We start from the raw sequence: 12,278 nt of genomic DNA, 5'->3' as shown, positions 1-12,278 counted from the left end.
TAACCCCTCCTTCCCCTTTTTCGACTGATCTAGGCTTGGCTTAAGTATAGACATTTGCTCTTGGCAATGCCGGGAATACTCTATAAGCTTTGGCGGAAGCGGCTTACAGCTGATACATCCTTCCTTCTCTGCCAGTCTCCGTAGTCCAAACCAAACACTTGGATCCCCCTGGTGAGGCTGACTCAGGTAGAGAGTGTAGAGCAGGATTTGATGAGGGTCGCTCTCTCTGTGTGGTAGAGACAAGCCAAGAAAGATCAATTTCACGCCCAGAAGGATGGAATCCCTGTTACTGCATGAAGCTGGTCACGATGGTGATGACAGCCGTGTAAATCATACACACAACACCCAGTATCATCAACACGACATCTCCAACTTTGGCCCATCTGGACTGTGCGACCCCTCTGTAGTGCAGGAGTGGCGGATATATGTAGACAAGCGGAACGCAACAGATCGAACCAATAAGCGCGACAAACGTGTCCAGGTTGCTCGACCCCAGAATTGCAACCAAGGCGCAAAGCACGACGAGAACCGTCCTGAATCCATTCTTCTTCCACTTGATGGACGTGTCCCGTTTGCCAGAACGATGGCCAAACATCTTACCTTCGAGAATTCGAAGAGCCGGAAATAGCTGGACTGGGGTGCCAGCCATAACCGCAAGCGCGTACAGAAGTTGGACCGCGTTAACGAGTCTGCTGCTTTGTGGGAAATTGGAGATGACTTCAATCTTGGTTGCCGAGCCAAACGTTGCGTAGCAGAGTGCTCCTATGGAAGTGAAGATGATGGTGATGATGAGCATAATGACCCACAGAAGTGGTTCGAACTTTTCAGGCTCGCGCATCGACGATTGAATGGGAAGGATGAGACCAATTCCCTCGAAAGTGAAGATGGCTGAGCCAATGGTAAGGGTGTAGTGCTGAGGGTTGAACAGCTGGACCGTAGGGTTTAGTCCGTTCATTGCCAGGTAAGAAATGTCATAGTAATAAATGTAAGCTAGACCGAGCAGTATGAAAATGTCGGCCACCAGCGCTGCGGGACCAAGCTTGGAGATATTGCGGATGAATGCCAACGGAATTAAAGCGATCAGCTGAAGGGCAATCAAGATATTGGTCGATATCCGAGCGGGGCCTCTGGTAACTGCTTCTTCGAATGCATACAGATTTTGAGCGACGAATACAGTCCCAGCGCAGACGAACCCGAGCTGTGAGATTGTGACCGACCCAAGGATGATAGCCCTCATTCTAGGACCGCCAATTACTTCACCAAGCTCACCATAGCCGCTCCTCTTGTGGATCTGACGACACTGCAGTAAGAGATGAAACGCCCATGTCGTGACCAATGAGACTGTCAACAGTGTCATGGACGAGAAAAGGATGCCACCATTGTTGAAAGCTTTGGGCAAGAACATGATTCCAGTGCCGATGAAGGCTTTGAGCAAGGTGAAGAAGGTCTTCGTCATCCCTGCATCTCCCACCTTGGCCATGGTGGTGCTTCGCCGAAGCAGTGGCCTCGTCTCTGAGAGTGCCTCTTCCTCATCCTCAAGCGCTGATTCATCTTCCGAGTCTTCCAAATCCTCACCAGCGAACGCTCCGTAGAGGGAGAGAAACTCGACGAAATTTCTCGTGACGGGAATCACCGCAGGATTGAAGCGGCCATACTTCTTGCGGACAAACTCTCGCCGGAAGCCACCCGGAGCAAGTTGTTCGGATACTGAAATCTCGTTCTCCATTGCGGTGGAGGATTCATTTGGATGCGAAAAGGTGGCGGCTCGCTGTAATTTGTTCCGATTTTGAATCTTGTATAAATCGCGGTGTATGTCGCCGCCTTGGAGCTTGAGAGACGATTCGGGCTCGGGCTCTGAAGGACCTCTTGGTGCATCATCATCGGGACGCACCCCATCAAAGTCAGCGGTATAGCCCGAGGGGAGATGCCCAGCAACGACGCGCGCTGCCCGGTCGTCGTTAACAGCAGGGAGAGTGTCTGACATGGTATCAGATTTGACCAAGTTTCGGTGCTACAGAAGGGAGTGGGTATTTCGGTCGAGGGTAGATGAGGGATTTGCTTCCATAGAATGGATATTCTTTGAATGCTGTGAGAGCGAGCTCACGGTAAATGCGAATCTCATATCATATCAGATATTGAATGGTCAAACGCTGTTTGGCAAAGATGTTAAATGGAGGTGAAGGAAACTCGAGACGTCATTTCCACTACGGTTGTGCTTTCAGAGCAGCGAATCCGATTGGCTCCAACTCCATCCCCGCAAGGGCGAAAAACAACAAAGCCACAGTTTCTCGATGTTTCCAAAACTTCGTGCCATGCCTACGATGAGTGCCTGCGTTACAGCGTTACAGCGTTACAGCGTCCAAACTTTGCTGACAGTGTCTGTTGAGTGTAGATTCGGTCCTCCCCCCTCTCGTGGTCTTCCCGAACCCCCATGTTCAGTGATGCATTCATCACGCCTTCCGTTCAGCAACCCTGCGATCCCTGCCATCGTCCATGAGCCTGAGCGGCACCGACGGCCCCTATTGAAAGCCTCAGAAGTTCTCCCCCCATTGCCGCGCTGTCCTTTCTTCCTGCGCCCTCTGATAGCATCGATATTGCGAGAGCTGCGGCTTCTGACGAGATTGAGCTGATTATGAAAAGCCCTCAAGATGCAGAATGTCCAGTTCTCTGCCGATGTTTCATCAAACGTTGTATTTCCTGCTGCCCCTCTTTGGACGGACTAAAATGAACATTTTACGCGTGCTGCGCTTTCATCGATCTTTCTAATCGAGACGGACTCAAACAGACATTTTCAGAACATGGAATAGTGATCCTTTGTGCATAAGAGCTGGACAAAGTAAATGCAATGAACGCTGGCAATTTTTTTTTCCCGGAAATCAGCATCCTGTACCCACAACTCCCCAATCAATTCCGTTCCCAGTCTATTTTGTCTATGTCCATATCTACATACTCGTAATTCTTCGAGCTAAACGCGTGATGCCCTTGATCTAAAGTCCAGCTCCGTCAGCGGGACCTTGGTAAAGAACACGACCGGCGGAAAGTACAACGCAAAAGTCAGCATTTTCCACAGCCGCCGTCCGATGAGCGATGGTGATGATTGTGCTTTCCTGCAACTCCTCCCTCAGTACACGCTGGATTTCGGTAGACGTGTCCAAATCGATGCTTGCCGTGGCCTCGTCCATGATGACGATGGCGCTCCTCCGCAGTATTGCTCGCGCAAGACCAACCAGTTGTCGCTGCCCTTGACTTAAATTTTTCCCTCCAGCATCGATCTGAGTCTCAAGCGTCCATCCATACTTCCCGCAGACCCTCGATAGCACGGATTCGCAGGCGAAATCGGAGTGCTCCTCCATTGGATCAAGATTGTGGCGCAAGGATCCCGGGAACAGGATAGGTTCTTGTGCCAGAAAGGTTATTCTGCTTCTCAGAGCCTGTTTATCCACCTTGGCGATGTCGATGCCGTCAATTAAGATGCGACCATTCTCGGGAGTAATGGTCGCTAGCAATGCCATTGCCAGTGTTGACTTTCCAGACCCTGTTCTGCCTGTGATAGCATTAGTCGATCCTCCCTCGAACCGAAGCGAAACATTCGTCAGTGCCGGTTCCAGATGAGGCTGATATCGAATGGTGACATTCTCAAAGACGACATCGCTTCCATATGTGGGCCAGGCAGCTGGTGGCTGAACTGAACTTGGGGGTTCCTGTTCGATATGCACCAGCTCGACCACTCTTTCAACGGACACAAAATTGAGTTGGAGCTGGCCGTATGATTTGCAAATGGCATGAGTGGACTGGACAAACTTGTTCGCCGAGATCAAGACAAAGGCAGTCAAGCCAGCTGATAGGCTGGAGAAAATCGCAAGCATCGTCAACAGGAATGTAGACACAGCTGACAACATGTCGAATCGGTACATCAGCCAAGCCTGCAGACTCCAATAGAAATGGTCCATCTTCTGGAATGCGTCTGTGACCTGAATATTTCTTTCCTGAAACTGTGACTGTGCACAGAAAGCCCTGACAGTCATCAACCCATTTAGTAATGCACCGAAATTCGACATCAAGGGTGTCAGAGAGACCATCTCAAGCCTTCTCAAGCTTTGTGACGTTGGGAGAAATTGCAGGAAGATCAGCACAAAAGCCAGCGTCAGCGAAATGGCGAATGCCAGAAAGATCGGAGTAATGCTGGCAATGACGACCATAGACGTGATCCAAGCGACGGCATACCAAATAACGACGAGAAACAGCTCGGCGATGTTGCCATCGACGGTTCCCATGTCAGATGTCAGTCGATTCATCAATCTCCCAACTGGTGTCACATCGTAAAACTGGAAGCTGGCGTTGCTGATACAATGCATGACGACCTTGAACATTTGACGCGCAGCAGAGTATGTAACGACCAACATGGACATTTGGGAAAGCATAAGTGCTAGAGTCTCGCAGACCACGATGATGAGAAAGCCGAGAAGCCATGGTTGGACATTCACCCCTGGATCGGGAAACCTGTCGAATAGGCCCGAGATTGGACTCTCGAGAAGATGCACGTCGAACTCGGATCTGTCCAGGGCCAGAAACCGGACTTTGGTTTTGTTGTATGCTTCTCCCCATTCTTTCAGGAACCAGCTCTCACTCACATATGTGATGCGACAAAGGATGGCTGTCAAGACCACCATAAACCACCATCTCAGTGTCCCAGCTTTGATATATTCCCAATAGACTCGCATCTGCACTCCACCATGGGCTCGGTATTCGTCTTCTACGAATTTTTCTGGTATCGCAGCAGATTCATCGATAGTGTGAGAATTGCTGTCAGCTTCGACCGGGTCTGTCTCCGATGCCGTTGCCGATGTGACTCTGGATAATATCTCATCGTTTCGATGTAGCGAGGCTGTTCTATCGATGATCTCGATCAGTTGTGATGCCACGTGTTGACAAAGATCGGTCCGATGAGTTACAAGAACCACGATGCGACCCTCCATCAAGCTGCCGCATAAACATTTCTTCACAATCCACTCGGCTGTTTGGTGGTCCAGGGCGCTCAGAGGGTCATCGAGCAATAGGATTTGCGCTCGACTGTACACTGCTCTAGCTAGGGCAACTCTAGCCTTTTGGCCACCGGATAAACCAATGCCATTCTCGCCAATATTGGACAGATCTCCGTATTTGAAATTGGCCAGGTCTGGGAGAAGCGCGCATGCTTCCAAGGTCTTCTTGTACCGGGTATCGTCGTACTGAGAATTGAAAAGAATGTTTTCGCGGATGCTCATGCTTTGCAGCCACGGTGTTTGTGCACAATAACCGATGGCTGCGTGTGGTTTCATCAGTTTCCCTTGACGCAGATCGAGCTCGCCTAGAAGAGCCTGTAGCAATGCAGTTTTGCCTGCTGCCACAGGTCCAAACACAACCGTCAACCCGCGGGTGAACGAGAAATTAAGATCATTGAGAACTGTCCCCGGAAGACCAGGCCATGAAAAGAAGGCATTATGCAGCTCTAATCGGTCATCTGTGTACTCTCGATCGTCTGTTTCGTCAATCTTATCGGGCTCGGCTATGAATTCCGAGATTCGTCCTACCGCCACCGAAGCATTCAGCAGGACTGTGATTAACGTAGGTAGCTCTCGAATGTTGCTCTGCAGAAGTGCGAAAAGCTGCAATGCCGGGAAGGCAATGTCAACATGCAGCTCTTTTCCTGCCGCGACTGTGTAGGCATAAAACGTGGCCACTGGGAGCAAGCCGCTAACGAATGAGTTGAGAAATCTGATGGCTGAGTTCAGTAAGAAGGTGACGATTCTCAGGTTGAGCTCTTTCTGCCGGGCCGTCATGACACCTTCAAGCCACGTCAGGTGCCAGCCGTACCATCGCAGGTGCCGTATGGCCTCTACATACTGACTGATTTTTTGCAATTTCATATCGGTTATTTTGCGTCGTTCCTTCTCCCAACTGATGAGGATGCGCGCGAGGACATAATTGAAGATCTGTGCGACGAGGACCACTGCCACACCAACAAAGCATGACCATCCGAGCAGCTGCCATATGAGAAAGATGGAAAGCAGGAGACCGAGCGGCTTGTTTATCAGAGTTTGAAATTCCCAGAAACGTTGTGCGACTTCGTACACGTCGTTTCGCATCAAGTTGAGGATCTTGCCCATCGATGCCGGCGGTTTCGTCTCGCTGACAGCATGTTTTCTGTTGAAGAAAAAGGATCGACCTTTTTGGAATGTCTCGCGCAAGCGGGTAATGAAGGTTTTTGGTGGCTCGTTTTGCCCGCTAACGACCCCTGCAGGTGCCGGTAATGGACCAGCCTCTGCGGTGTCGGGAGCACCAGGGGTGACTTCCACGGTAGAATCCGCCTCAATATCAGCCTGCTGCGGCAAACCACCCAGTATTTTCCGATTCAACGTCTTCTCGTATAACATGGTGATCATCTCCCCACGAGATCGTTCATAACAACGTCTTCCAAACCAGAGGCTAAACACTGCACTCTGAGCGGCCACGGCTCTGGCCACAAGCATGAGCATCGCGTACATGATGGCCAGTCGTTTGTTGACAGCTATCGTCTCCATGGCCTGCAGAAGCTTTTGGAGGATCATGGGAGCGGAGTAGTTGGCAGCCAATTCAACAATTGCGAGGATTGTGAGGAGCACCAGGTCGATCCAGTTTGCTTTCAGCAACCGTGTGACGACAGTGCCCTTGAGCTCGCGGAAAGCGTCGTGCAAATGTCGGTGCTGAAACTCATAGGCGAGGCCCCAGACATCTTCGTCATGGAGTTGCCTTTTGTTCCCGATCTTTATCAAAGGGGACAACCAGGACACTGTCATCCATTGGAGAAGCGTCAGGTTATCTTCAGGTGACCGAAATGCACAGGATGGTGTGTTGGAAGGACGACCAATCTCGGCGGAGCCCAAGGCTGGGTCACGCAGCGGCATGTTGACGACGACAACAGTGGCAATGGCGGCGAGTCCCACATTGCAGCACATAAGCACCGCTTCCTTGCTACTCGGATTCTTGTAGAATTGAGTGGCGACTAAGCTCGACCCCGTGGCTAAGATAGCCACAAAGTCGACAAAGAGAAATATTGACCCGGTTCTGGGGCGCCATGCTGCAATATGGAGACCTGCGGTAACCCAAAGCGCAACGGCGACAAATGACCATGGTACATTGAAGGCCACGACAAGCTGGGTCACAAACCCCATCAATGACAGTATGAAGAGGCATGATGAGCCCCATGGTATTGCAGAACCTTTTGGCTCAATATCCACGACGTCGATATGTTCTTCAATAAAGGGTCTCGGCCATAGTCTGAAATGTTTCGACATTGTGGTTGGCGCACAAGTCCGTTTTTTCTAGGCAACAGATGTCTCAGGCGAATGAACTCTGGTGGTAGCCGTATTGCTGCAATTTCATTTTGCCGGCGTATTATCGAACACGGTTCTCTATCGCCCCACGGAAGTTCCAGATATGATTTGTCTCTCAGTAGGTTTGGACTTGGACAGTCAAGACAACGGCAATTGAGACGGTGTAAGATGCACTGGGAGGAATGGAACAAGTGGCGTTGCCAAGACGCTAACCGCAAATAGACTGAGTAGAGGGCTAGCGTGTCTAATGGATACTAAGTAGTGGCTGGCTACATGCTAGCTCACTACTGTCATATTCCCGCCCCTGTTTGATGGGCAGAGACGTGCCATTTTGGCAAACTGCACAGATGTGATAAATCTTTCATCTGATCATGAAGTATCTCCAAGTTGCTGACGAGTATTTGTGCCCTCCTGAGCACACTGCACGATGCACAATGAAATGACATCATTGTGTTTCCTTTCGCATCTTCGCGAAGCTGTCGGTGAATTTGCAGTTCATGTGGCAAAGTCAATGTGTAAGTAGTACCAGCGTGCTGTGCGTGTCTCCATTTCAACTTCAATTACGTTGGAGACACTGACAGTCTTTAGAGGAAGAGTCGAGATTTCAGAGGGGAAGTTTGGGTACTGGAGAATGCTTGGAACTTCCTACTTGATGTCGGGCCCGGTCTCCAGGGAAGCTCAATGCTCGTAACGTTTTCAGGCACCATCTAATCAATCCATGCAATGCCAATATCTGACGGTGAGACTTTGTGTTGCCAGTCGCTCTATGGTAAGAGCCCGTTCTGAGAACTTACGCTGGGCTGGGTGTGGCGGTGGGAACACATGTCGCCAAACGCCCATCACAGCGCTATGACTTGAGTTCAAACTTGTCACCCTTTTGATGTAGTTGCGCCATACGACAACTGTAAAATCCTTCCGCCCATCATTCCAGGGTTCATTACATTATCTGTCGAGAGGTGAGGTTTGCTGCAGCTAATTGACCTTTCCAGCCCAACTGAGAAGCGGCGCAACTCGCAGTATCTTGACAAAACAGGGGGCCTGAGCTGACTGTATGAGTAGGAGCAGGCAGAATAAGCCAGTGGCATTTGTGGCGCCCCAAGGACGGTCTAGATCCCCACCATTTTCACAATCAAGCTATGCTATTGGTGAGATTAGCTCCCACTTGGGGGTATTGTGTATAATCGTTCATACAGATGGATTCGAAGATCGATGCGTGCGACACTCGACATCTCAGCCGAAGCTCGATATGTATGTTACCTCCACTACTCCGGAGGAGTGGACCAGTGGATTTCCCCCCTTATTCGATCCACATTCAGGACGCCTCGTGTCGATGAGACCTGGCGACGAACCGACTACTCTCGCCATCATCAAGAACCAACCGCAGCGTGGTCGGTCAGATTTTAGTTGGCATACACAAAGAAGGCCCCAATTCGGCCGCATGGTGAGTCGCATATTCCAATAGCAGGTAATATAAAATACAAGGACAAAGTGTGCATTAGTCTCGTTGATGCGATATAACCTAGAAACATATATCCAAAGGGCATCTCCTGCCAGTGCCTATAAACGGGCGAATTCTCTCTCGTGCTAACAAACTCTGCATGAAATTGGAGTCTTCTCGACCGAAAGGTGCAATTTGTCTCTGAGTTTTATACTGAAATTCTGAAAAGAGATTCTTCCTTCAATCTTTCTACCCGGTAGCAGTCCGAGCACGCAAAATGAACGCTGACAAGATACCCCTTGTTGTCGAATCGTCCTTGACCAATGGAGGCGAACGAACCGTTATCGACTCCGACCTAGCTCCTGGCGCCAGTGCTCCATCGCATTATCACACCGACTTCACCGAGACATTCACTCTGGTCAGCGGCTCAATGACCGTTTGGACTTCAGAAGATTTGGACGAGGCCAACTTCAGACCAATCGAGCTCGAGGTGGGAAAGGCGGTCCCAGTTCCTCCAAACACGCTGCATAAATTTCTGGTCAACGAACAGTCCCGCGTCCACGTTGTCATGAGTCCCGGCACCTTAGGTTTCGAGAGAACGATTCTCATCATGCGCGGCACACAGGCAGATGGCACGTATACTCAGTTCAGCTCACCGGAGACCGAGAGTGGTGCAACATTCTATTGCGTACTTGGAGACCTCACCAACACCATTTTTGTTGGAGAGGCAAAGGCGCACCTTGACGCGTTACTCGCCGCGAAAGGTACAGAGGTCGAGTCTATAAAGCAGGAACTGATTAGCAAATATGCGTCTGATGAGCATTTGAAAAAGGCTGCAGGAATTTGAGTGTTGGCATGGAAAGAGGATGCTGTTTCAGATCTATTGATTACTGCAGGTTGTCTCCCTATATGTGGTCTAGAGATGCACATCGCCGCTAGCAATGCTCAAGAGAGAAACCGTTCTACCCATTATGTCAGAGTAGTCCTGGGAAAGCAAGCCCATCTATCCAATGTGAAGCCATTTGAGGTATATTGGAACAAGACCCACTCCAGTCTGCGCCCATACGGGTCATACCCAGTCGGACAGCAGGCAAGACTCCGCACAACTGACGTAAGGCTGGTCGTTACTAGAGAAGAACTCCATTTGTCGTTTCATTTTGCGGGGAAGAAATGGGTGATTCTTACATTCGACGTGTGGGTATGAACGTCACGATGACCGAAGAGATTTTTGTCGCCCACTATAAGAGATTAGCGGAAGAAAGGCATTCGAACTCATCTGCCTCCCCCAAAACTGCTCGCAGGCTCTGCGTATATCCCAATCTCTACAACTGTTAACTGGGAGAAGAAGATGTCTAGTCACGGATCCGCGCCACTGCTGCCTCAATATTTCCAGCCACCTTCACCGCTTGAACATGGAGAAGAACTCCACAAGACTGCTCTGGCCCTGGGCGCCGAAGGCAAAGGGTTGCTCGCCGCAGACGAGTCCACAGGGAGTATCAAAAAGCGGCTGGAGAAGGTGAAAAAGGAGAATACCGAAGACAATCGGCGTGAGTGGCGAGATGTCATGTTCACAGCCGAAGGCCCGTTTGAGAAGTACATTTCTGGTATAATCACCTTCGAAGAAACCCTCATGAAACATGACGCCCAGCTGGATTCCCAGTATAAAGGAAAATCATTCGTCAGCATCATCAAGGAACGGGGGATAATCCCGGGGATAAAGGTCGACAAGGGCACAGTGGCTCTTCCACGGACGGTGCCAGAGGAAACAACAACCCAGGGATTGGATGGTCTGCTCGAAAGATGCAAGCAATACTACGAGCGAGGTGCTCGCTTCAGTAAATGGCGTTGTACCTATATTGTCTCACCACGGACGCCGTCACATCTTGCGATTATGGACAATGCGGAGGTGCTGGCGAGGTATGCTGCCATCTCGCAACAGGCTGGCCTTGTCCCAATCGTTGAACCTGAAGTGCTGATGATACATGACCAACCCTTGGAGCGTTCGATGGAGGCTCACATTGTCTCCTACTCGGCGTTATTTGAGCGGCTGTCTTTGCACAAGGTCGACTTTGCTGGGCTGGTCCTGAAGGCTTCGATGGTTGTCCCTGGCGACATGTCTGGACAAAAAGCAAGTCCCGAGCAGGTGGCGGACGCTACAGTGCATGTTCTCAGCAAGACTGTGCCTCCGCTTGTACCAACCATTGTCTTCCTGTCTGGTGGACTCAGCGATTCTGATTCGATCTCGTTCCTCAATGCCATCAACAAAAGGAAACAATCGAACCCAGCGGCGGCGCCTTGGGCTTTGACCTTCTCTTTCGGGAGAGCATTGCAAGGCGTCGCTATGCAAGCTTGGGCAGATGGAAAGCTGAAAGAAAGTCAATCGATGTGGGTTGACCGAGCCAAATGGTCTGGAGAGGCTGCTGCTGGGAAATACGAGGGCGGTTGCCCGTCATAATGCTAGAGCCCATCAATGTTGGATCCTCGTGTTTATAAGACACTACAATTTTGATGGCACCCAAACAGGTGCTCTTTTCTCCTTGAACGCCTTCAAGCCCTCTTGAATGTTCTCCCCTTTTTGGAGTTCTGCCCATTCCTTTCTTCCAGTTATCGCAGTCGCTTCCACGACACTTGCAGTCTCCCACCCCTGCCTCAAGCCGGCTCTTGTGCAGATGATCGAATCAGGACTGTTCTCTGCAATGACCTTTGCATATTGTAGTGCCTCGTCAATGACTTCGTGTTGCGGAACCACCTTGTTGACGAAACCCCACTCCATGGCTTTCTGAGCAGAGAAGTAATTTCCTGTCAAAGCCATTTCGCTGGCTCTCTGCAAGCCTACAGTCCGGATCAGCCGAGGAAGAACACCGGCGTACGCTGCCACGCCTCGCTTCACCTCGACCAAGCCAAACACGGCCGTATCTGCTGCCACCACCAGGTCGCAGTTCATGACGGTCTCGCAGCCACCTCCCAACGCCATGCCGTTGACGGCAGCAATCACCGGTTTCTTTCCAAGACGGTTGGACAGTGGGATGGCCCCAGGGACATCGCCAGGGCCCGCGCCGGGCTTTCCAGCTGCAGCAGATGCCTTTCTTTGCCATTCCTTCAGATCAGCGCCAGTCGAAAATGCCTTTTTGCCAGCTCCAGTAAGTACGGCCACCGACAGCGAAGGTTCCTCGTCAAACCAGCGGAAGACATGGGTCATTTCAATGACATCAGCCGCAGTGGTGCAGTTTAGCTTTTCAGGTCGGGACATGGTGATAAGAACCACCCCCGGGGCGGGAAAGGAGAGTTTTGCGAATTTTGTCGCGGGTGGGGAGCGAGCAAATGCCATCCTAGAGGTACGGAGGGTGTTAGGAACCCAGACTGTCACGGGTGGTTTATGGTGACAGGACAAGAGATACCAGTGAAGATGTGGCAGGAAGCCCAAAATATTCGTGATAGTGAAATGCTTTGCTCGGGACTTGGTCGTCTTTATAGATCAGGAAGGGGGA

The 12,278-nt window shown here is 50.7% G+C and overlaps 5 protein-coding genes across 5 annotated transcripts; 2 read left to right on the top strand and 3 right to left on the bottom strand.

Annotated features, from left to right (window-relative positions):
* Positions 1-286: 286 nt before the first annotated feature.
* Positions 287-1,984, bottom strand: AYO20_05684 (hypothetical protein; the record flags this gene model as incomplete). The annotated part of the gene is made up of 1 exon (XM_022643977.1): positions 287-1,984. One exon carries the CDS (start codon positions 1,982-1,984, stop codon positions 287-289), a length of 1,698 nt encoding a protein of 565 aa, XP_022499981.1.
* A 1,003-nt stretch (positions 1,985-2,987) lies between these two features.
* On the bottom strand, positions 2,988-7,313 carry AYO20_05683 (hypothetical protein; the record flags this gene model as incomplete). The annotated part of the gene is made up of 1 exon (XM_022643976.1): positions 2,988-7,313. The coding sequence occupies one exon, from the start codon at positions 7,311-7,313 to the stop codon at positions 2,988-2,990; it is 4,326 nt and encodes a 1,441-aa protein (XP_022499980.1).
* A 1,754-nt stretch (positions 7,314-9,067) lies between these two features.
* Positions 9,068-9,637, top strand: AYO20_05682 (hypothetical protein; the record flags this gene model as incomplete). The annotated part of the gene is made up of 1 exon (XM_022643975.1): positions 9,068-9,637. One exon carries the CDS (start codon positions 9,068-9,070, stop codon positions 9,635-9,637), a length of 570 nt encoding a protein of 189 aa, XP_022499979.1.
* A 501-nt stretch (positions 9,638-10,138) lies between these two features.
* Positions 10,139-11,245, top strand: AYO20_05681 (hypothetical protein; the record flags this gene model as incomplete). The annotated part of the gene is made up of 1 exon (XM_022643974.1): positions 10,139-11,245. One exon carries the CDS (start codon positions 10,139-10,141, stop codon positions 11,243-11,245), a length of 1,107 nt encoding a protein of 368 aa, XP_022499978.1.
* A 42-nt stretch (positions 11,246-11,287) lies between these two features.
* On the bottom strand, positions 11,288-12,040 carry AYO20_05680 (hypothetical protein; the record flags this gene model as incomplete). The annotated part of the gene is made up of 1 exon (XM_022643973.1): positions 11,288-12,040. One exon carries the CDS (start codon positions 12,038-12,040, stop codon positions 11,288-11,290), a length of 753 nt encoding a protein of 250 aa, XP_022499977.1.
* Positions 12,041-12,278: the final 238 nt, after the last annotated feature.

The sequence above is a fragment of the Fonsecaea nubica genome (genome assembly GCF_001646965.1).
Source record: "Fonsecaea nubica strain CBS 269.64 chromosome Unknown Scaff34, whole genome shotgun sequence".
In the NCBI taxonomy this organism is placed as follows: Eukaryota; Fungi; Ascomycota; class Eurotiomycetes; order Chaetothyriales; family Herpotrichiellaceae; genus Fonsecaea; species Fonsecaea nubica.
This window is presented reverse-complemented; position numbering and strand designations above follow the sequence as displayed.